This window comes from Sphaeramia orbicularis, chromosome 4, assembly GCF_902148855.1.
Source record: "Sphaeramia orbicularis chromosome 4, fSphaOr1.1, whole genome shotgun sequence".
NCBI lineage: Eukaryota > Metazoa > Chordata > Actinopteri > Kurtiformes > Apogonidae > Sphaeramia > Sphaeramia orbicularis.
The window spans coordinates 36,141,955-36,165,567 of record NC_043960.1 but is presented as its reverse complement, the minus strand read 5'-3'; the positions used below and the strand labels follow the sequence as shown (position 1 = coordinate 36,165,567).

The following is a 23,613-nucleotide window of genomic DNA, read 5'->3' as shown; positions in this document are numbered from 1 at the left end:
AGTTATTTTGCATGACTTTATTTTGTATCGTTGCACATCTTCCTAATATCAGGATATATTTCAACATTTAAGGATTGTGCAGTAACAGAGAAAAAAAGCTGATCCATGGTGTGTCCATTTTTGCATATCATACAAATTTAACAAGATGAAAACCATATAACAAGACTCAAGTATGTTAATATGTTTTCTTTCTGCAGCTTTTCCTGGCGTTTTTGTTGTGCCACAGTTATTCCAAGTGTAGTTTATTTCTGCAGATTTTTTTTTTTCCTGCATGAAAAGCTGTAAGATTGTATTTTTTTTCTGCTCCTTTAACACTGCTGATGTTACCATTTTTGTACAAAACCCTTTTACATCTAAAATCCTTGCGGTTATCAGGGTAAAATCTATCATAAATATACTTTTCATTCTCATATTCCTACTTTAAGGTCTGTCCCTTCCCCTCCTTTAGTTAAAAAAAACAGGACACAAGATTTTTTTTTTTTTACATTATAAACCATTTATTGAAATATAAATCATCTGAATGTACATGATGTAAAATACTGGAGCATAGTAGTAAATCATCATATTGGGTGATTACCTACAATTAACAATACTGTACCGTCAACAACACATCACTCATCAGCGGCACAAACATTCACATCCACTCTGCTTTAAACAGGGATTCATCTAAAGCCAAAGCAAGACCATCTTAGCTCTGCCTGATTAACTATTCTGCAGCATCCAAAACAAAATGGAAAAAAAGGAAAGTGCAACAGTTGATTGGAGAGTACATCACAGTCGACAGAGAGAGTGGAAGGCAGTGGCATAGCTGGTACAGTAGGAGGAGGATTACAAAGAGTGGACAAATAACTGATGTATGACATCAGATCATCATGAATCAATAGTGTCTTTTCATACCTAGAACCTGCATCAAATGACTGACTGGCTTTGACCTTTATTATTTAGCATCGCCAGTTTTGCAGCGACTGAATCAGTTGATACAATTCATGATAAAAAGTTATATTTCTCATGTTGTATCCCCAAGTGTTGTGAAACATTGTAAGCTGTCCACTGCGATGGCAAATATTTCCAGAAATTTGGTATAATCATTACAAGCATTAGCTTTACTTTTGAGGGTGCAGAAGCATAATGTGTGCTTATATAAAATACTTGAGTGTCATCCCAATAATTCTCTCTTATAAAGCAACTCTGGAGCTATTTACATTACAATCACATTTCATTTGATAGAGTCCATACGCCGAATATTACTAAGGATCATCAGGGAACTATTTTTCTTGGACACGATGTTGTATTTGAGCAAAAAGGTGAAAGACACAATGCAAAGAAGTATGCAGCTTAATAAAAGGTCTTCTCATTACTGTACCTTTCATTCCAACAGCTATGGTCAATATCTACTCAGTATTCACAAATAATACATGTTTACATAATGATGAAGTAAAAAAATAAATTTGAATTACTGAAGCCATTGAAAACATGATATGGTCATACACAAATAAAACGCACACAGTCTAGATTTTGTGCTTTAAAATCTAAGTCGTACTACTGATTGTGCCAGCATCAGGTGCTTCTCATAGCAGGCATGTGTAGGATGAGTTTACCTGCTCATGTTGTTCCTATTAGACGTATCTAGTTTAAATAGTGCATCTGTAGTGGTTAAATATGGCTGAATAGTATCCCCCGGTGTCCATGTTAATTGCTGACCATGTGTTTAATTCGTCCCTTTTTGCTTATGTTGCTGTTAACAGAATGCCCAATAGAATAAAGCTCTACTGTTAAAAAGCCAGCCTTGGATCTGCTATCACTCATCTGACTCTACATAGGTCCGACACAGGCTCAGAGTCCTTTTGAGTCCTTGATGTCTGGCTTCATTAATGCTCATTGACTCCTCCAACCCAACAGGGGGCAGCGACCATGGAGAAGTGTAGAGAGTACCGTCACCACAGACTTATCCAGACAGTGAAGTGGTTTTTGTTCTGTCCTCTGTAAATGTCTGTGAAGGAGGAGGACCAGATAGACTAGAAGGAACACAGAGGAGTCTTTGGTTGATTTACAGGTCCCCGTATCCTCACATTCCTCGTCCTTTCATCGGCTCCTGCTTTACAGACTGGACTGGCGTCACAGGAAACTGTCCTCCACCAGGTCACTACAGTCCAGACACATTTCATCCAGCAGTGTGATGTCCTCCAGAGTCTCACCCTCGCGCTTGGCCAAGGTTGAGCTGCTGGAGCCTGTCTCGATTGCACTTTCCTCAGACGTCTGAGAGCTGCAGGGTCAATGAAAACACAAGTTAGATAACACATTAACATATTAGGCCTAAGTGACTATGAGTAAAATGTGTAAATTGTAAATTGACTATTATTCCAAAATATAGCTCAGGATTGACTAAAGAAAATACTTGTTTAAAAGACTAGGATCAATATAGGTAGTTGAGATAAGGACATGATTTACCTGAATTAAATGAAATGTGTATTCTCTTCTGTTGGATATTTAGCAGTGATTACACTGAAGTTTTTTGTTTGTTTGTTTTCATGTGGAAACATTGTGTTAATTGTAAATAGGGTTTGGTAAAATAAGTCTTTACTTCAGCCTAAACCCTTTTGGTCACATTGTAAATGGAACAATGGATATGTTGTTTTTTGTTTGTTGTTTAAAGTAATGACCGAATAAACTACTACTACTACTACTACTACTACTACTACTACTAAAGTAACAAATAATACAAGTACTGAGGTGTGCTTATTAGTTTTACAGCTCATAAGTAAGGTTAAAAAAAAAAAAAAAAAAACATAACATAAAAAATAAAACCCTTTTCTCACTGAATTAAGAAAGAAAATGTATGCTTTTAAACAACAAATTTCGCATGAAGACCTCACCATGGAATGATTACTTTAAAGAAGATTTTAAACCTACAAACACCAACTTCAAAAAAATTATGGATGATGTCTGAAACATAATAAAAACTAAAGTAATTTATTAAAGACATCTTGAGCTATAGCATAAATGGAGAAAAATGAGTGCAGTCCCCAGTCTCCAAATGATTAAAAAATGTAATAAAAAAAAAGAATATATATATATATATATATATATATATATATATATATAAAACCTACTGTATTTCTTAACAAACTCAAAATCTATATTGTTTACATTTAGAAAATACAATCATATTGATCAGGGAAAATATTGAAAGTCATTGTACTTTTTCAGTTGAAGAGAGATTCATATAAATCACAGCTTTATTGCATTTATAAAAAAAGTCCTAACCTGTAAATGTGACTTATGAGAAATTTAACCTCCTGCATCTAAACGAATGTTTTCCTGACAGTGTAGTTGCTACCAAACCGACAGTAGTTAATCTGATGGTAGTTGCTCACTGTTTGCGTACCGAATGTGTGAGCAAGTAAATGACATGATTGTTCTTATTCATTTGTGTTTTGGGGAGTTCTTCCTATTGTGTGTATTGTTTATGTTCATATCAGGATGATGATTAAAAAGCAGCTCAAAGTCCAGTACTCTAATTACAGATAAAACTGAGGTCCTTTTGCATTACCTGTGCCTATTTCTCTTGCCGTATTCGTCGTCAGATATAGGGTCCAGGTCGGGGAGGGGAATGATGTAGCCGCTATCAGAGCTCAGCCTCTGCTCATCAAAGCCGCTCTCTCGGTCCTTCAGCTTGCCCTGGTTCTTGTAGGTGATGCCGATGTAGGCGTCGTCATTTTCCAAGCACACCCGAGTCACAGCAGGGTGGTCACTTTTCAGGAATTCATGGTTCACCTTCTCATAATGCTGCAAAAAAAGGACAGAAAGATCCATCACAAGTTAATATAATTCAACAGTTGAAACACTTTTTGCTGCACAGAAGCTACTATGATGCAATCCAGCGGGCACTGTAGGCACAGATTTAATGTGTAAATTTCCCTGAGCTGTGGTTTGAGTAGTGTTTTTTTGCCAAGTGGACGGTGTAATTCAACTTGGAAATCACACATCCCATCCAAACCATAGATGCTAAAATAGTAGGTGGTTCCTCCTCTGCCCCCTGCCATTAAAGCTCTGTGAAGGAGGCAGAGGTAGCGCTGTTTTGATGTGCCATGTGAGGTTTAATGGGGTAATTAAGGTTGGAGGCGAGAACTGGGGCTGCGTCATTACCCAGACTGAGGCCAGCCACTCTGACATCCAACTACTGCATTTGCACTATAATCACATGTAGGTTTTGCTTTACAGAAACACAGAACTATAAGCCCACAGAAGCACTCCAAATCCACTCACAGAGGAAGTGGAACAGGTTTAAATTAACTGCCTGCTGCTTATTTTCAACCTGTACTTTACTTTTAACACATGTACAGGGTGGGGAAGCAAAATTTACAATATTTTGAGGCAGGGATTGAAAGACAGTGTATGACCAATTAGTTTATTGAAAGTCATGAGAATTTATTTGCCACAAGAAAATGTACATAATAGAAAATGTTTTTATTCTATGTGTCCTCCTTCTTTCTCAATAACTGCCTTCACACGCTTCCTGAAACTTGCGCAAGTGTTCCTCAAATATTCGGGTGACAACTCCTCCCATTCTTCTTTAATAGTATCTTCCAGACTTTCTCGTAATAGTTTTGCTCATAGTCATTCTCTTCTTTACATTATAAACAGTCTTTATGGACACTCCAACTATTTTTGAAATCTCCTTTGGTGTGACGAGTGCATTCAGCAAATCACACACTCTTTGATGTTTGATTTCCTGATTACTCATATGGGCAAAAGTTTCTGAAAAGGTATGGATAATAGTGTTAGGTATGATTATGACATCAATATATGTTTGGTTTCAAAACAAGTGACGTAGAGCCTGCTGAGAAAAAACAACTAAATGTTCATTGTAAATTTTGCTTCCCCACCCTGTACATTAAAAAAACAAACAAAAAAAAAAAACGTGACCTCCAAAGATAACCAGTGAGCGTTAAAAGATGTAAAGAAACAGAATGTGGAGATCCAACGATGGGGTCAAGAGGGAGCGACGGTAAATTAGAAACCAGGTGTTACAAAATCACATGAGGACGTAAGAGGTCACCAGGAGACTCACCCTCTTGTAGCTGGAGGGCAGCAGAGAGGACACGGTGTCACTCAGACCGAGGAAAGACGGCCTCTTCTCTGGTTCACTGTTCCAGCACTTCATCATCACCTCATACCTGAGACAGACAAAACACACACTGTTACCGTAGAGAACACTACATACTGTCCTGTACCTTGTAATTTTGCTGTGACTTATGTCATAGTTCAAACACTCAAAGCAGGGCACGAGGTGAAGTATAGTCATTATGAATATGTATCATGTGAATGGTCACGTACACATCTAGAGGAGCGTGCTCCGGTTTGGACATCCTGTATCCGCTCTTGATTTTGTTGTAGAAGCTTGAATCCACGACCATCCCCGGGTATGGAGTGCCACCTTCAGAACAAAACACATTCTCATGAGTTTGTCAAACATCATTATTGTATTATTGTCTTTAAACATCACACCCAGCACTCTAAGATGCAGCTGATGTATAAATTTTGCTGTATACAGTTTAATTGATTCATTCATTGTAAGAGGCTTTAGCAGAGGCTCACCTAATGAGAATATTTCCCAGAGGAGGATGCCATAGGACCAGACATCACTCAAAGTGGTATACAGGTTGTCGAAAATACTCTCAGGTGCCATCCACTTCACTGGCAGAAAGGTCTGTGTGTCAACAAAAAGTCACAAAAAGTTAATCAAGCTTGTGAGAAAACAGCCTAATATGAATATTTTTTATGGTTAAAATGATAGTGAAGATACTTACACTCCCTTTAGAGACATAGTTGTTGTCATGCATGATGTCTCTTGCCAGTCCAAAGTCACAGATCTTCACTATCTTCCCCTGAGACAGGAGGACATTCCTGGCGGCGAGGTCCCGATGCACACACTGCACACGGAAAGAGAAAGAGTAGAGATGGGATTAGCTGATAATATTATCACTATCATCATCAGGTATTTGTCTCTTAATGTGAGTACTTTCTCTTCTTGCACTTGTTTTATGTTTGCATTGCTTTGTAGGTTTTATTAAAGAAAATTCTCCTTTCTCTAATGGTACCTGGTAACTGTTTTGTGTTTTTTCAGCTTGTTTTCTCATTTATATTGCTGTTTTTCTTTGATGCTCTTTCCCAGTTTCTTTCTTTGTTATTGACCATATTACAGACCAGAATGGTGCCAAACATTTGGGAAAATAAAGTTATCGGCTAATTCTCATAAAAAATTGATTAGCACCTCTTTTCATCATGTACAACTGTGCTCCGTCTTCAGTTCAGTCAGTCACCCACTGCCAGATCAAGACATTTCAATCTCTTTTCTTGCTCCCACACCGACTGAGTGCATCTGTTTCTGTGTATGTTTTTCAGCTGAGTTCATTTTTTAATGCTTTTTCACATTGCTTTCTAAAGCATGGTCTTTATGTAAACATGCCAGTTGGAGGGATGGCTGTGACCACTGGATATTTAGGGATAATAACTATGAAGCTGAATGAATAGCTTTTGGCTGCAGTATGTCCCTGCCTGGTAATTCTAGTCTGGCTGTGCAGCTATATTCAGCCCCTGGCCTCCCTCCTGAGTGGGTTCAGCCGTCACAGGACTGCTTATCACACAACCACTGATTTCCTCAGTCCCTTTGGCCGGCACAGCTGTCATCATATAGGACACGGCACAAATCCACAACCTGCCATCAGTGCAGTGGCAAGGCCGCAGGACCTTTGCAAACTGTTCCGTGACAGTTAAGCTGCTCAGACTTCAGAAACTCCAACAGTCCAAACTCATATTCATTTAGTTTCTGTTCCGCTGCAGGGTTTTCAGTCTAACTTACATTTTTGGAAGCCAGGAACTCCATGCCTTTGGCCACCTGGTAGGTAAAGCTGAGCAGGTCAGTGGTGGTGAGGCCTTCGCTCATGTCATCTGATAGGAGGGTGTCCATCTCGCTCTCTGTTTAAAAAACAAATAAAAAAAAAATAAAAAAAAGTCTTGAGGCAGTCCATGAATATATATGTATTGTAAATATAGTACTGGCTGCTGAAACCTGGCTTTTACTAATGGTAGGGAAAACTGGGCATTATTATGCTTGTGCTACAATTATCCTCTCCATATAATTACAAGGTTGTACCAGTCCTAAATTCTGACAAGGGTGTACCCTTCAACCAACTGACTCAAACACAGCACTGAAGCCAAGCAAACACACACCAATAACTACAAGGAGAGAGTGAAGAAGACATACTGTAAAGGACAGACGCTGCTCTATGTTCTTACCCATTGAGCCTTTCTGGGACGGTGGGTGGTCATAGTTCGACCCCTGGATGTCTGTGTACTTGGAGGCATTGCTCATCTCCAGCATGGGCACATACTGGGTGTTATCAGCCTGCTTCATGTCCATGTAATCTCCTTTGCTCTCGAAGGACAGGATCACATAACTGTATGCAAAGACAAGGGAGAGGAATGTGGTTAATGATGAGGTGAGAACAGGTTGTAGCGTTTTCCCATGTGGGAATACTGATGATGAGTTGTTATAGCGGGGCTAATGCATGATTTTTCTGCAAATGTCCTGCTCATTCATGTCAGTGTGTGTCCTTAAATCACTCTTTCTGTCTGGGGTTAAGGAAGATGCGGTTGAGGCTAATATGGTAGCCAGGATTAAATTATGTTATGGTCATTTTGAGGTGTGGTCGATGTGAGTCATCCATCAACACAGATGACCCTCAGAGAAGGAAAGAGGCAGAGTGGGGCTGCAGTTTCACCAATGGACGTCTGAGTCGATACAGTTTAACAGGTACCTCCTACGCAATGAAATTAGGCTGAAAGCTGAGACCACTTCAGACCACGATTTGATTAGGTGAAGATGCCAGACAATCTCCTTAACCAGGGAGAAAATGGTGATAGAGTTACCGATTAGGGATAGGGGAGATTTTGTGCGTAAGAGAGAAGTGTGTAAATTGATGGGTGTATGGCTATAAAATTTAGGACTGGTAAAAGGGGAACTGAGGTAAAGAACGTCCTTTTGTTTGCAGAAATGTGTATCTTCAGTAACATCTGAAACATCACCTTCTGCTGCTCTCATCTGCAGGGTTGATTCCAAAGATATCCAAGTCTTTTTTATTTTTTTCAGGGTTCAAGCTCAGGAAGTTCTCCCTGTTCTTGTGCAGGTAGTTCACCAGATCTCCATAGAAACAGTACTCTGTGATAATGTAGATAGGACCTGGAGAAAAAAAAAAAAAAAAAAACAGCACATGAAGCCATGCATCGGCGTCAGTCTGCAGTCTAATCTTATCAGAGGCTCATAAAAGCTAAAAGCTCTGTCAAGAGGGCAAGCCTCTACTTTCCCATAAAAAGCCTATTAAAATACCACACCCACAGAGAGCTGAGACAGGCCTGTCAATCTCATTTGGTTTGTTAGAGCTGCCGAAAAATGCTAAATCGGTAAGCCACACAAGCAAGTGTGTGCATGTTTTTGCCAGTGTTAGGGCAAAGTGGCAACTGTTACACAAACAAATTCTAGACAAGACTAAACTGATATTTTGTGAGTTCATCTTGTTGTGAGTCGTTCTAAAACAAAGTGTATAGTCTTTACCTGACTTAGTGCAGGCTCCCAGGAGGTTGACAATGTTGAGATGCGGTCCAAGATGAGTCATGATCTTCAGTTCGGACATCAGGGCCTGTTTCTCACTGGAGCGTGCTGTAGCTGAAAGGAAACGTACCAACCATGACTATCATCACACACAATCAGGCTACCAAATAAACAAACATTCAACGAGGATCTTTTTCACTTGAATTATGGGTTATACGTCTTTATCTCCACCTCTACTTTAATTCCACACTACTCCCACCAGTAGATTCAGCTTGTAGGTGTGCCTCTGACAACGATCATTTGCTGATTCCATCATTATTTTTATTCACTATTACTGCAACACTTGCCTCAGTCAGCACTTGTTCTTTTGTAGTAAGTAATACTTTACTGCCAATAGCTTGAAGGTCATGTAAGATAACAACTATAAATAAGGAAAAACTTAAATAACCCTGCTCTTCTGTCGTATGTAATTGTCAAAACACAATCAATAGGACTTTAATTCTACATATGAGATTACAATTCTAGGAGTTTTTCACTGTAATATTTAATTGTACACATATTACAGTTTCAAGTAAATAAAAAGCCAACATCCAGATCCATTTTCATGGTTCTGGATTATGATGAAGATGTTTTTTATCTAGGGAAACATTGTCTCTGTCAAGTATGATTTTTATCAGAACAAAATCGTCTTTTAAGAAAACATACCATTAGCATCATAGCGTAACTGTCCAAGTCATATTTTTTTCAGGTCATAGACAATGATGAAAAATGAAGCAGCAGTGTTAGGAGAGTAAAGTTATGCACAGTTATGCTACGAGACTACCAGAACAAAACGCGTTGAGGTGTTTTTTAAGGTCTATACATGACCATGCTGTGAGAATAAAGGCATTTTAATGCTTAAAGAGAGTGCCTTGGAGTATTCTTCCTGTTTGTCATCTACTTTATGAATTCCTTTTTCCAAAGAGCAACTCAAACAAACTCTTTTTTGGGGTCCTAGAAGCATTCCTTCCCATGATTTTTTGAACAACCGATATCTGTCTTTGATTTGATCCAGCTAGTACTGAGCTGGATTTAGTCAATTACAATATTTGTGCGCATATTATCCTGGCAGATAAGCATGATTGTTTTCCTTATTTTCAGAGTGGGCCCACTTGCAAAACTTTTTAATCAAGAATATTGACTGTTTTCAATAAATGTATAACTAGACTTTTCTGTAAATATAGCCAAGCAAAATCTGTCAGATTTCTTTAATACAAAACACTTTGTATTAAGTATCGGCTAAATGGCAACACTATCAACAGTTGCATTTACATGACTAGTTTACGGGATCTTCTCTGTGTAAACAGGTGGTAGGAACACTGAATGTCTTGTCAGTTGCATTTTGTTTAACTCACGTTTCAGCATCTTCACTGCCACCTTCATGACGGGTTGGGAGCGGCTGAGCCCGTAGGCGGTTCCCTCAACCACCTTCCCAAAGGCACCAGAGCCCAGGATACGACCTGCGAAACACACAACATAAAAGCCAATCAAGACAACAAAGCATTTTCACAAACACATCTGTACACTCGGGATGCCTCTGCTTTCTCATCTGTGACTCCTTCAGTGGCTGAATGTCTCCTTGATCACTGAGTCAAACCAAAACCAAAGCCAGCAAACCACACAGCCCAAACCAGATTAGCTTATCACAGCCTCACTTCAAAGACAGACAGTGAGACATCCTGACCAGAACATCCCTGCAGGGAGGCTGCAGTGCCACAAGACTACACAGTTTAGCATAATTAAAAAATGACCGTCAGCTCACCAAGAACAAGTCTGTCTCGGGGGAACTCCCATCTGGAGTCATAGGGAAGCTGCATGGGATCCACATAGATGTACTCGTGGCCGTCTGGGCTCACAGACTCTATCACCCTCCAGCGGATCTCATATCGTGGTTTCTAGAAGAGAGGACACATGGGAGATAAGTTTGTCAAGTCAAGACATGGTACTGCTGAGGTAGCTATATAACACAATATTGTGTTTTGTGTTAGTCTAATACTTCTCAAAAACACTACACTGCCTTTTAACTGTTTACATGCAAACTTAATAGGAGACAGTGGTTGAGTTTGTGCAATGTTTAAACTCTCAACCACTGGATAACAGAGTCAAATGTTACTGGGACTATGACAAAAGAAAGTGCACATTCTACTGGGAAAATTGCACAAAAGTCATTTTTATTTTCTTAAAATTGGGCTTTTGCCATGATAGATACTGTGTTGCCAGATTCCTCAGACACAGCCTCAGATTTGGCTATTGAGATTATTTATTTATATTCATCAATAAGGTTTGTCACATACTCTATGTTGGCAAAATCTGCTCAAAAATACACAGCATGGAGCATTTATTACTTTGTGAAAAAAATGATATGTTTTTTAATGAGAATTGATGAGAATTTCAACAAACAGATGAAACACAGTCCTGCCATGACTTTGAGCCTGGCTTTACAACAATATTTACTGGATGCTGTAAAAGAGGGGATGAGTGAGTGACAGGGTGAGTAGATGAGAAAAGAAGGATAAATGCAAAGGAATGGCACCTGTACCTGTTTCCAGATAACAACCAAGACAATGAGTGAGATGATGACAATGACCAGGAGCACCAGCACAGCAGCAGCTACAGTCAGCTCAGGGTGAGGGCCTGTTCAGGGGAGAGTCAGCAGTCACACATGTTAGATGGAAACAGCATTAATCACAGGTGAAACATCAGCAAGAAATGCGAGTGATGAATCAAAGATCTAAAACAACCAAAGAGCTAACTAAGTAGATTCAGTGTTGCATAAGAAATGTCGTCTGGCAGGATTATGAGAAATCAGCAGGGTGTCCAGGTTACTGTGACCAAGAGGTATGCAGTGGAGATAAGATGGAAGTGGACACAGTGGGGGATGGGCCCAGGCGCTCTCTAAAGGGGACCTTCTGGAGGATTAGAGGCTGAGGGAGTGAGTACAGGGGTGTAAAACTCATCTGGGAGAACCAAATGGCCAAACGATCTTCTCTGAATTATCTGTCAGGATAGGGAGCCCCTTCCTCACGGTTGAAAGAACAGCCCCCTCTCAGCTGTCTCACCACAAACCCATCATCTAACAGCTGCTGCTACACTGACAGCACCGACTCAGCCACAAACACAGGCACTGACAAAGCCTGCCACACTTTGAGTGTCAGAAATGGAAGTAACTTAGGAGGAAACAGGGTGGAAACAACAACATCAGATGTCAAATGAAAGACGGGAGAAAGGAAAGTGACTTCAGTGTGTTTGTGTTCTTACCGTTAGACACCAGTTTGACCTCCCTGCTGACCGCGGCCATATCATTCTTAGCCAGGCAGCGCACCGCCAGTGTGTTTTCCAGATGGCCAAACATGACTTGACTCTCCAGGTTATTTTCCTCATCCATGTGGGAGTCCACTGCGATCTCCGTGGAGTTGGCAGCGAGGGGCACCCATGAAGATGAGTCATTGGCACAACTGTAAGAGCACAGACAGACAGAGATATAAACCCAAATTCATTCAATATGTTCCAAAGTATGCAAACTTTCTTAATAACAGGAGTAAATAAATGAACTTACTGTTTGATGTTTTTGCAGACAAACCACTCTACCTCTGGAGTGGGCTGCCCTCTAACGATGCACACCACAGACTGGCCTGTAGCCGAGCCGTGGTGGATGTCCATCAGGTCCACAATGACTGCAGGGACTGTAACAGTGCAACAGAGGAGAGTGAGCAGAGCAAAATGTGTGACATATCCAAGTAAAAAACACATCTGCAACAGAAACACTATAGTATTCACTACAATGAGTTGCTGTCTGAATGTATAGGGACATTTCTTACAGTTACTAAAAGTATCCCACAATGCATCATAAAAGGTAATGTCCCTGTCAGGTGTAGTTCTTTCTGCTAACAGTCAACTGTAGTGTTTACAACCTACAGCTCACATTTACCTTAATTACACACGTACAAAATACACACTGACACCTGAAATGATACTATGGTGTATGTAATTGGTTTTTGACACAGGTATTAGTATCTTTTCATGCAAAAAAAATATCAATCAAAAAATTTAATATGTTTATATCCCCCAGTTCCACCTCTATCAGTGTTAAAAGCCTCCATTTATTGTCCACTTGAATAAAACACTTAGTTTTTATTATGTGGTCAGAGGTGAATGAGTGAATAGGGGGCTCATTCTGGATCCTGTATTAAAGTAAATAAATGTAATAAAGGGTTTGGGACATTCCTCTCTCTGACCTTTAACCTGGAGGGTAAAGCTGACACCACGACTTTGGTTTCCACTCTTCACTTGCATGGTATAGTTCCCGCTGTCCTCTTCCTTGGCTCGGATCAAGGTAAGAACACTCCGGTACCTGCACAGAATACCACAACCACACAATAAGCACACAGTCATAGAAGTTGACAGTCACACTAAACCTTAATTACAGGCCAACCTGTGGGAATGTTGCTCTGAGCTTGTCATTAGTTCTGCTATAACCAGCAGACCATGAATGAGGGTCTCACCTGGTCTCGCTGAGCTGCCGGAGGCTGGTGGAGATCTCCGCTGTCACATCACCGAGTGGGAGGCCGTCTTTGAGCCAAGTGACTTGAGCACCAGGTAAGGCGTGGATTTCAGCCTTGAACTCCCGCACTTCATCGAGCTCCGCAGATTCATACTCATCAAATTCAGGCTTAAGGTCTAAAAACTCACTTGCTGTTAGAAAAACAGGAAGATTTGTCAAAACAGGAACAACAACAATATTTTCAATAATGTCACTTTCGATTTAATGTTAGTAAAGAAAGAAGAAAATGCCACTTTCATACCAAAAACTGTAACTGCCAGTTGCTTTGTCTGGGTGTCACTGCTAATAACATCAGTGATGGAGCATGTGTAGATGCCGCTGTCTTTAGGTGAGGCCTGAGGGATCGTCAGGGTGTAAAGGATTTCCTGATTCCTCTTATTCTCTTGCACTGTTTTGATACCACGGTTAGCCTGTCAAAAAAAAAGAGATGCCTGAGTGTCAAACAATCTTGCATAAGGACCGGATGGATGGGATTTATTTATTCTTCAGCAATTATGCACCAAACAAATCTGCAAATCAAGGACTTTATTGAACCATTTCTTTAAAACTCAGTTTAGTTGTTACTTTAAATCCTCATTAAATTCATGTATGAATGTTGAATTTTAACCTTAAACTTGAGGATAATTTAAAATGGCTGTTCTTCAAAGTTCAGCAAAGGGAGAATTTTTTATCTTCTATTCATCTATTTTTCAAGAAGGGAGAGTCAAGAGTAGGATGAACACATTTTATTTCATGGATTTACTCATTTTAAACCTAGTTTAGCAAAATTGATCGTATATTAATCATTGTCGCTCAACATCTGAGACTTAATGTTGTGTGAAACCAAAACACAGTCAAATGTCAGACACAGTGAATGACCTTTTCCACTTATTATGGGAGAAAATGTATGTGTAATTACTTTAATTCACAATGGCTGCTTTCCATGTACAGTAGATGCACCAGTTCCAAGGTTTTGGTTTATGCCTGCTGGCTCCCTGGCATGGATTCTTAGACATTTAAATGGAACAGATCCACCATTAACGCTATTAGGATCACCTGTGTTTTTCCTGCTGTGATGAGCCAAAGCGTCTGCTGTGAAAAAGGTCTATTGTCTGTTGTGCTGCATAGGTTTGACTTATGTTCTCACCAGTTTTCCAGGATATTTCCAGTGATCCTCCAGAATCTCAGAGCCTCGAGCCAGACAGGAGACTGTGATGGTTTCTCCCACCAGTAAAGCAGTCCTTTTGGCAGTCAGCTCAACATGCAGAGCGTTACCTGAGATAAAACAAATAACAAAGTTAAACCACCTCTGTCAGAGTACCGATGTATCTGTACAAACACTATCCATACAGACACACACCTATCCACCCGTGGACGATGTACTCTCCGCTTTGGTGTTCCTCTCCATTGATGACGGCCTTACAGACATATGTTCCAGCAGTGAAAATACCCAAAGCGCCCCTTTTGCTGTCATAAACACTGGGCACAGGCTCCTGGGTGTCGACGTTAATCAGGGTGACGTTAGCAGTGGGATCAGACACACGACACTGAATCTCCATTTCCTCATGATCGGACAGGACGTGGTTACCAAAAGGCACCGGTGATGGCACGAAGGGTACGTCTGGATCTGTGTGTAAATCATCATTTTTAGCCAGATTATCAAGTATCACCCCACAACAAAAATAACAAAACCCTTAACATGTGTACAGTTGTCTTTGTGTGCCTCATACCTGGCACATAGATGTAGATGCTGGTGTCATCGATCTCCTCAGTGCTGTTTCGACTGTAGAAGCAGCTGTAGAAGCCGGTGTGCATGGCAGTGGCGTTGTCCACTGTGATGGTGGTTATAAACAGGCCGCTGTTGTCCTCCTGCGTCTGCTCGGGCACATCGAACGGCGTCTCCCAGGCCAGTTTAGCCTTCCCCCGGCAGGTCAGGCTGAACGGAGTGTGGAGGGGCACCACCATCTCCTCCATCTGTGGCAGGAGCATGGGGGTTGTGGATGGTGGGAATATCACTGCAGTGGGAGCTGAGAGAAAGTAGAATGTAAACAGTGCTCAACAGCAGACAGTGGTTATATTTATATAGATTTATATCAGTCTTTTTATGTATCTTACCTTTGACTTTGAGGTCAAAGGAGAACTGAGCAGAACGTGAGCCACTTTCAGCTCTGATGGTGTATTTGCCATTATCTTTCTCCAGCGGCTGCCGAAATTTCAGAATGCTTTGATATCTGAAAAGAAAATCAGCACAATATTTGCAATAAAATCAGCTGCTTTTTTTTTCTTTTACACATGAAGTAAAGTAAAACATGGGGGAATTTTTTTTTTCTTCTCATTACTTTTTTTTCCAACGCACTTTGTACAGGTACCTAAATCAATATGCAAGTCAAAGCATTGGCCTCTTTTTTTTAATTGTTTGTTGAAAAACCAATAAAAGTTTAATTAAAAAAACAAAACAAAACATGGGGTAAATTAACCCATAAAGACCCAAACAGCCACTGGTGACCAAAATCATCTACCAATCTAAATTGTTTAATATCTGTTCATCCACAAATCCTACAAATACATCTGAATAATTTGTGTAAAATGCAGTTTGTCATCTTTTCATGGTCATCACATGTGACCCATTTGGACTTTCAGAGGCTCTATAGTTACCATGGAAACACTGTCATCTTCGACAACATTGATTCACCAGTAAAACCCACAGAGTTGGATCAGTGACAGTGGATGGAGATGCTTGGATTATGTTCAGTTAATGGAAGATTTTACTGCAAAAGTCACTTTTTCTTCAGTTTTCTCTGTTTATAATAATTTATTATAATAACCCTCAACTTTAATCTGAGCTTTTATGAACATCTACATGATCAGTGAATTAAATGTAGGAAAATACCAGATTTTGACTTAAATAATGCAAAATGCAGAGGATAATATTAGAATAAATTGTGATAAATCACATATGAAAGGCTAAATAGAGAGAACAATTCATTTTTGTAATTGACAAAAAGTATCTCTGGGTCTTTATGGGTTAAATATGTCCTGGGTCAGTCAGCTGTGACTAACGGAGCAGATATGACAGTGGTGTACAAGTTCTTTATTAGCTCTGTGACAGGAATCAAACACCATGTTCAGTGTTGAAACTGCAAATATCTCAACAGTTTCTCTCTCATTAAATCACAGTCTTTATTCTCACCGATTTCCTTCAAGGTGGCTGGTTTTGGCAATGACGTAGTAGTTCTCTGGCATGTCTTTGTCATCTTTCAGCCATGTGACTTTAGGAACTGGGTAGGCATCAATTAGGATAGTAAACTCTGTCTCCTCTAAAAGACTCACAAATTCCGTCCCTAAGATCCCGCTGTGATCCAGTGCCACAAAGGAATTCTCCTCTGAGGTGAGAAACAGAGAATTAGAAACAAACAATTAGAAGGTGATGGCATATAAGTTAGAATATAGAGAGTAGAGTCATGGAAAGCAAGGACTGAGATGAAGAGTAAGTGACAGAAAAGGCCTGTGGTGAAGTGGAAGACACACATCTGCTGAAGCCATCCCATAAAACACAGTATCTGATGTTGAAAGCAGAGGTGAAGCTTTACAATCAGATGGTAGCAAATGACTTCCACACACAATTTAAAGGAAGATTATACACATGTATGAAACCATAGAAAGTTCACCTGAATGATGATGTGAATCTTAAATGTAACTCACCAAAGACAGTGACAGCCACACTGCTGACTCGGACCTCTCTGCTTATGTCATTAGTGACGGAACATTCATACGTCCCACTGTCCTGAGAAGTGGCTTGTGAGATGCTGAGAGTGTAGATGACCCGGTCAGGAAAAGCGTGTTTAATCTGAGCAGCATCCACGGCCTGTAAGAAAAGAAGAACAATATGGGTTTGAGATCTCACTACCAGGAAATAAAAAGAATCATTGGTAATAAGATATCTGAATTTAACTCTGAATTTTTCCATTTTAGAGCTGAAATATATCAGTATCTGCTTGACGTGCTGCTAAAGGCTAATGGTTAAAACACTTGTTAGGCCACAGGAGATAAATCAGGATCACAGAAACCTTTTAAAAGCCTGTAATTGCAACTGAGACCAAAACCAGGAGTCAGGAGTCCTGTGTTCCTACCCTGACTGTCTCTGGAAAAGGAATTAGAGGAATCCCGTGTAGAAAAAGACAAAACATGCTATACAGATTAGGAATCTGAACATAAACACAAACAAACATAAATTGCATATGAAACTCTGTCTGATCTTTGCGGCTAACACTTCAAAAGCATTAAATGTTTCACTGGCTGTCATGTGTAGACAGCATCTGTCCACGTCTCAAGGTAACAGGGGTCAAAGGATTTACTGTCCTCCATTTTCCCTTCTTTTGAACTGCTTCCTTCCCTCAAGACATTTGTCCCAAACTTTCCCGTCTGTGTCTCATGGAGTTAACTGCCGGGCTGTTTTGGCCGACGTCGTCATAATGAAGACACAACATTCAGCCGTTGCTTTCCTAACGCATACTTTGTAACCACTAAGGGCCGTCCTCAGAACTATATTCCACTTGGCACACTAGTGTTTGCATCCAAAACCATTATTCGCTAATTTAAGGCTCAGTGATGCTGGGGAGGAAATGACATGGAAATATGACAAGGGGTTGAAGGAAATAGTACAAGACAGACAGGAGCCAAGCCTGAGAAGCTGAAGCTGGTTATGGATGAAGCCACAAAGGAACCAAAACTGAAATAAAGCAAGAAAAAAAACACACACACAAATGGGAAAAGGGAAGAAAAGCTGGTATGGTGTTGTGTCTTGCCTGTTTTTTTGGGTGAAGCCACTGCTGCTGAAAGCCTGGTCCAGCTGGAGCGATGCAGGTGATGTTTAGAGGCTGACCTGCTCTCACGGTCTCCTCACTGGCTTTTACCTCCACCTGAAAGTCCTCCACGTCCACCATATCTACAGACAACCACAGCGCATATACGTCAGCCTCTCACATAGTGACAACTTGATTAACATGAGCTCATTTATCACAGAGCAGGTCATCATTATGTACTCACACACACACACATATAGAGTGAAAACAGGCCCGTTAAGTCATCTTCCCCTGTGATAATGACATAATGTCATAGCGCTCATGCAGTGACATCACCCTGTAGGCCTCTTGCGGTAAACAGAGCTGGGGGAATGATCCCAGCTGTGCAATATAGTCCTCTATCTTTATCCTATCACTTTAGAATTTTAGAACAAAAAAAACACGATGACAGATTGAGTCTTAGTGACATGACATGAAAATTCTGATATATTTGGCATCTTTTCATGTGACAGCCAAAACAGAATCTCCTTTTTTGTTCTAATAGATGTTTTCAGAGGCATTAGGTTCTCTCCATATCTATTCTAAAACTTGGAAAGTCTCCATAATAAAAAACCATCCAAAATCAACTACAACAGTTAGATCTGGGAAAAGTCATTTAATTACTTTTGATACTCTCCACTGCTTCTAAATTAATGTGGGTTGACTAAAATGGCATTAATATTGCACCTAAGCCACATCATAGTGAACAAGTGGTGCCAGACACAACAAACCCTGCCCCTCACAGGTACTGTAGTTTATTTTGGCATCGATCCAGCTTATGTCAGCATATAAATTGCCTCTATATATGTGCCAAGTTTGAGGTAAATTGAAACAAAATTGATGTTTTATGGACATGTGAAATTCCGCCCATTATAAGTAAATGGGAGAAGAAAAAAAAAGATTTTAAAAATTCATTAAAAATTTGACCTTTGACCTACTTTTCCCAAAATATAACTACATCTATTTTGGGTCACTGGCAATCTATAAACCCAATTTGGTATGATTTCAACCAATAGTTTTGCTGCTACAGACATGTGAAATTTCGCCCATTATAAGTTAATGGGAGGAAAAAAAGAGCTAAAAAATTCATAAAAATTGAAACTTTGACCTATTTTTCCCAAAATGTAATAACATCTATTTTGGGTCACTGGCAATCTATAAACTCAATTTGGTATGAATTCAACCAATAGTTTTGCTGCTACAGACATGTGAAATTTCGCCCATTATAAATAAATGGGGGAAAAAATAGTTAAAAAATTCATAAAAATTGAAACTTTAACCTATTTTTCCCAAAATGTAATGACATCTATTTTTGGTCACTGGTAATCTATAAACCCAATTTGGTATGAATTCAACAAATATTTTTGCTGCTACAGACATTTGAAATGTTGCCCTTCATAAGTAAACAGGAAAAAAAAAGATTTTAAAAATTCATGAAAAATCTGAACTTTGATCTACTGTTCCCAAAATGTAATGAGATCTAGTCGAGGTCACTGGCAATCTATAAACCAAATTTGGTATGAATTCAACCAATAGTTTTTCTGCTAGAATGTTAAAAAACAAACAAACAAACCAAAAACAGTCTCTTGTATGGTACATATCTGTAGATTATTACTGACTCACCTTCACTCTCCACAGTGTAAACGACACTTTGGAATGTCTGTCCATTTACAGTGGTCTCACACTGGTACTGTCCAGGAGACAGACTGCCAAAGAAGCCCATCTTATTGTCATAGTAGGCAGGCATCTCCTCTCCACTGGGGACGCTCCTCAGGATGACATGAGAGTAGGGGTCAGACACACGGCAGGAGATGGGCACTCCAGTCAAGTCCATGGGGACCACCAAGTTCTCAGGGGTCTCAGGGACAAAAGGAGCCAGGGGATCTGGGGAAAGACATCCCAAAGTATTACTGACCATGCATCCATATACAATAGCATACATGTTATTGTCACATAGAATTTCTTGCAGTTTTTACTCCACATTTAAAGCATCATCTCCTCATAAAATCAGTGTAAAAACATATTCACCTGGAACAAACACATAGATCCCAGCCTCATTGTCATCTTCTGCTTCACCCTCTGGGGTCTCATATGTGCACATGTAGTACCCGGTGTTCGCAACAGTCACATTGTAAATAAAGAGCGTGGCCGTGAAGTAGCCCGGATAGACAAATGTGTTTGTCGGTAGGGGTTCGGCCCAGATGACCTTTCTTTTTCCGGTGCAGCTTATGTTGAATATTGAATTGGGCTGCAGGATGAACTCTTCTTCATTGGACACAATGGTTGGTGGCGACAGTCCAGAGGTAACTGCAACAGAGATTGGTCAACATTAGAGTGTCTGTGGGCACAAAATAATATGATGCACCTTAAAAAATATGTCACTTACCTGAAACTAGAACCACCAAGACACTAAAGACGATGAGTGTCTTGACTTCATCCATGGTTATGGATGTTCTGGCCTGCAAGGATAAATAATAGTTATGATAATGGATTCTGTCCCCTTTATGGTAAGACATGATACCACTGTCTCCTTATTTACTCTTTTCCACTCATGGACACATACAAGACACACTGGTCGCTTCATATCTTGTCTCATCAGGCTTTTTAAAATACTTTTGGGGGTGTTTGGGGAACTAAAGTGTAACATGCTCTTTGGTTTCCCACATCATCTGAATGTAACCTAGTAATGCATTCAGTGTGAGGTCGGTTTACTCCTCTGTGATAAAAGACTCCAGTGTACTTTCGCAGGACAGAGTAGTTCCCTCGCCTTCCGTCAGTAGAGGGCGACACAGTCCACCTCTTGACGGCACCAAAGCCTCCTCTTGTCTCACCATCTCTTACTTAATCGCCCGCTTTTCCATAAGTTTTTCTATTGTCTTATTCAAAGAAACTCACACTTTTATTTGCTTTTGCTTGATTTTCTCGCACCTCAGCTGAAATAAGACAGAATTTGCCACTTGTTTAGGTTATTGCCACCAGGATTGAAAAAAACAAACAAACAAACAAACAAACAAAAAACAGGGTTTTACATTAAATTATTTATATCTTACTAAATGAAGACATTTTGTAGTTTTTCAAAACTCTTCGTAATGCTTCGTGTAATGTTCAGTTTAGTCAGAGCTATCTACTGAACAGTATCTATATTTGTCTGTCTGATGATGGATCTAGTTTTTCGTGAGGGCCCACAGTCTGAGGCGCTCAGAAACGAAAACGCATACGTTGAACTGTTCCGTTTATGATTTAGGGGCTATTGTTTAGGAAATGCAGCAAGTACATGTGAGAAACTTCTCTATTTGACAGTAGACTTGTCACTAGAGGAGATTTTGACTCTCAAATGGACAGTGTCCTCAAACAATAAGCCAGTTGGCCCTTGTAAAGCTTCCTGTGGCTGTCGGCTTTGGCGCATCTGAGACCGGCTTAATTATCCATGGGTAACCTGGGTTTGTTTAACTCTATAATTACTAGACCAACTTCGCACAAAAGCACATATCTGCGTGGGAATCCTCTGACAGACTGCATAATTGGTTTTGACGTGTTTGTGCACACGCCTTGTCTCAAACAGTTTCAGTAGAGACTTTTTGCTTTCGCTTGGCCAGTATCCACTCCAGCCACCGTCCGTGCGTAAATCTCTCCCTGAGTGGCAGACTGCTTGCATGTCTCACTCTCTTCTTTTACTTCTCCGCTCTCACCAAGCGACTCGACAAATGTTCCAAAGAGCAGATGCATCGCTCTGCTGGGCCTGAGACGTTTGGGCAACAGCTGATAATGGTTTGTCTTAACTTTCTGAACGCACGATTAAAGAGTTCAGTTCCCCGTCAACAATTTCCATGGAAAGGACTGAGCAGACAAAAACTGTCAAAAGGTCATGCTTTCAGTATCAGTGCCAATTAAAAGGTTTCTAATGTTTATGTATGACTATTACACAATATATGTGATCAATTCTGATCTCAAGAAGTATTAAAAATCCCCTGGTGTCACAGCAGGAGTGGTTAATGAAGAATGCGCCGTGGCTCCAAAAATCACACTGGTTCTGTTTTTCCCTCTTGAATCCATTGAGCTGCAGCTTTGACTCTTCAAACTCCTTATTCCAAATGCCTGCAGTGCCGTTTTTCCATTTTTAATTCCTCACATTCCACCAACAGACGAGAAAACAACGTGATGTACAATTTCCAGTGTGTTTCCCATTAAATGCCAGGCAGCATCCCACAATGCTGCTCCAGTCGACCAAGTGACACCTCCAGCTGTGAGGCCGAAATCGAGTGCTTTTATCCAGCGGAGTCAGCGACATCTCCTCGTTGGGCGTCCAGGGGTGAGGCCATATGGTGCATGGGGCAGTGAAATCTAATCTAAAAAATAATGCATTGCCTAACGCAGAAGTTGCAGGCAACTTGCAGGACGGCGGAGCATTCCCGTCTGAGCGCCTTGAAACTTTAAAGAAACTTTTCCAGAACTATCATGTAAGATGAAAAAAAAAAAAAAAAAAAATCTCTTTTCAACATGTAGAATAATCTGAGACCCTCAATAAGAATGCATTTCAATTACCAATTAGATCTAAACCCCTGTTTTAGTTTTTCTATCTCTAATTTGATCTCTGATGCGCTTCCTTCCTTTAGAAACCTCCAAAAACTAAAACCATTTACTTGCAATTAACTTTTGGATTCCAAAACCTTGTATTTACCTTTAGTAATCCCTTCTTTATATTCCTTTCGTGTAAGTATATCCACAGTGAATTGGTCGGTGTTAGGAGCGCTCCAAAAGGCGCAGTAAGGGTCCTTTACAGCTGTAATAATCCTCAGAGATCCTGCGCTGTGAGAGCATATGTGCGCCCCTCTGTCTGCATCCACGACCGCCCTCACAACTGCGCTTCAGCTACAGCGACCTGTAACTGATTCAGTGTTACAGTCCACCCCCTGCCCTCCACCCTCTCCACAAAAAAAGTAATCATCTGGCTCTAAGTAAATAACTCTCAGGAAATGACAGCCCCCCTCCTCCTCCCTTCTAGCCCCAGTTCTCTTTTCAAAGTAAGAGTCTTTTAAGAGTCCGAAACAAGGACAGGAATGACATTTTCATGCGGTTTTGTTTGGATTCGAGAGTTGTTGTTTTTTTCCAGATAAAAACAAGTCAGACGCGCATGTCAAACGTATACAGTAATATTTTATGCTTTCATCCAACAATGTATTGTAGATATTCTTGTTTTGTGGCATTTTACTATTCATCTCACACTTCATTACCATATTGATTAAAAATGCACTTTATGAAAATCTTTTGTGTGATGCATGTGAGCGCAGCAGTTTTTGTGCATCAGTCAGACAGTAGAGACGCAGAGAACTCATAGAGGGCGCTCCAACACCATCCTATCACAAACCACATCTCCTGTCCCGGCCTGTGTGTACAACCCTGCACACACACACACACACTCACACGCACACAAAAACTAATACACACAGACACACGTAGATCTTCACCTTTTCCGTTAGAATGGATGAAAAGAAACAAAGAAACTCACACTATCAGATATTTTTCTGCTTCACAGAAAACCAATGTTTATTGGCACACTTGCGTCAGCTGTTCACCGACTCCTG

At 40.3% G+C, this 23,613-nt stretch overlaps 1 protein-coding gene across 1 annotated transcript; it reads right to left on the bottom strand.

Moving 5' to 3' along the window:
* Positions 1-470: 470 nt before the first annotated feature.
* pdgfra (platelet-derived growth factor receptor, alpha polypeptide) lies at positions 471-22,937 on the bottom strand. The gene is made up of 29 exons (XM_030132755.1): positions 22,710-22,937; positions 20,418-20,490; positions 20,060-20,338; positions 19,655-19,915; positions 17,996-18,135; positions 16,893-17,055; positions 16,381-16,573; positions 15,306-15,421; positions 14,921-15,217; positions 14,551-14,817; positions 14,338-14,465; positions 13,453-13,621; positions 13,153-13,342; positions 12,886-13,001; positions 12,207-12,333; positions 11,909-12,105; positions 11,190-11,284; positions 10,413-10,545; positions 10,006-10,110; positions 8,615-8,725; positions 8,089-8,242; positions 7,300-7,460; positions 6,863-6,978; positions 5,811-5,933; positions 5,599-5,710; positions 5,338-5,437; positions 5,072-5,177; positions 3,551-3,786; positions 471-2,263 (listed from the first exon to the last, which is right to left on the bottom strand). Exons 2-29 carry the CDS (start codon positions 20,470-20,472, stop codon positions 2,116-2,118), a joined length of 4,398 nt encoding a protein of 1,465 aa, XP_029988615.1. The 5' UTR covers positions 20,473-20,490; positions 22,710-22,937; the 3' UTR covers positions 471-2,115.
* Positions 22,938-23,613: the final 676 nt, after the last annotated feature.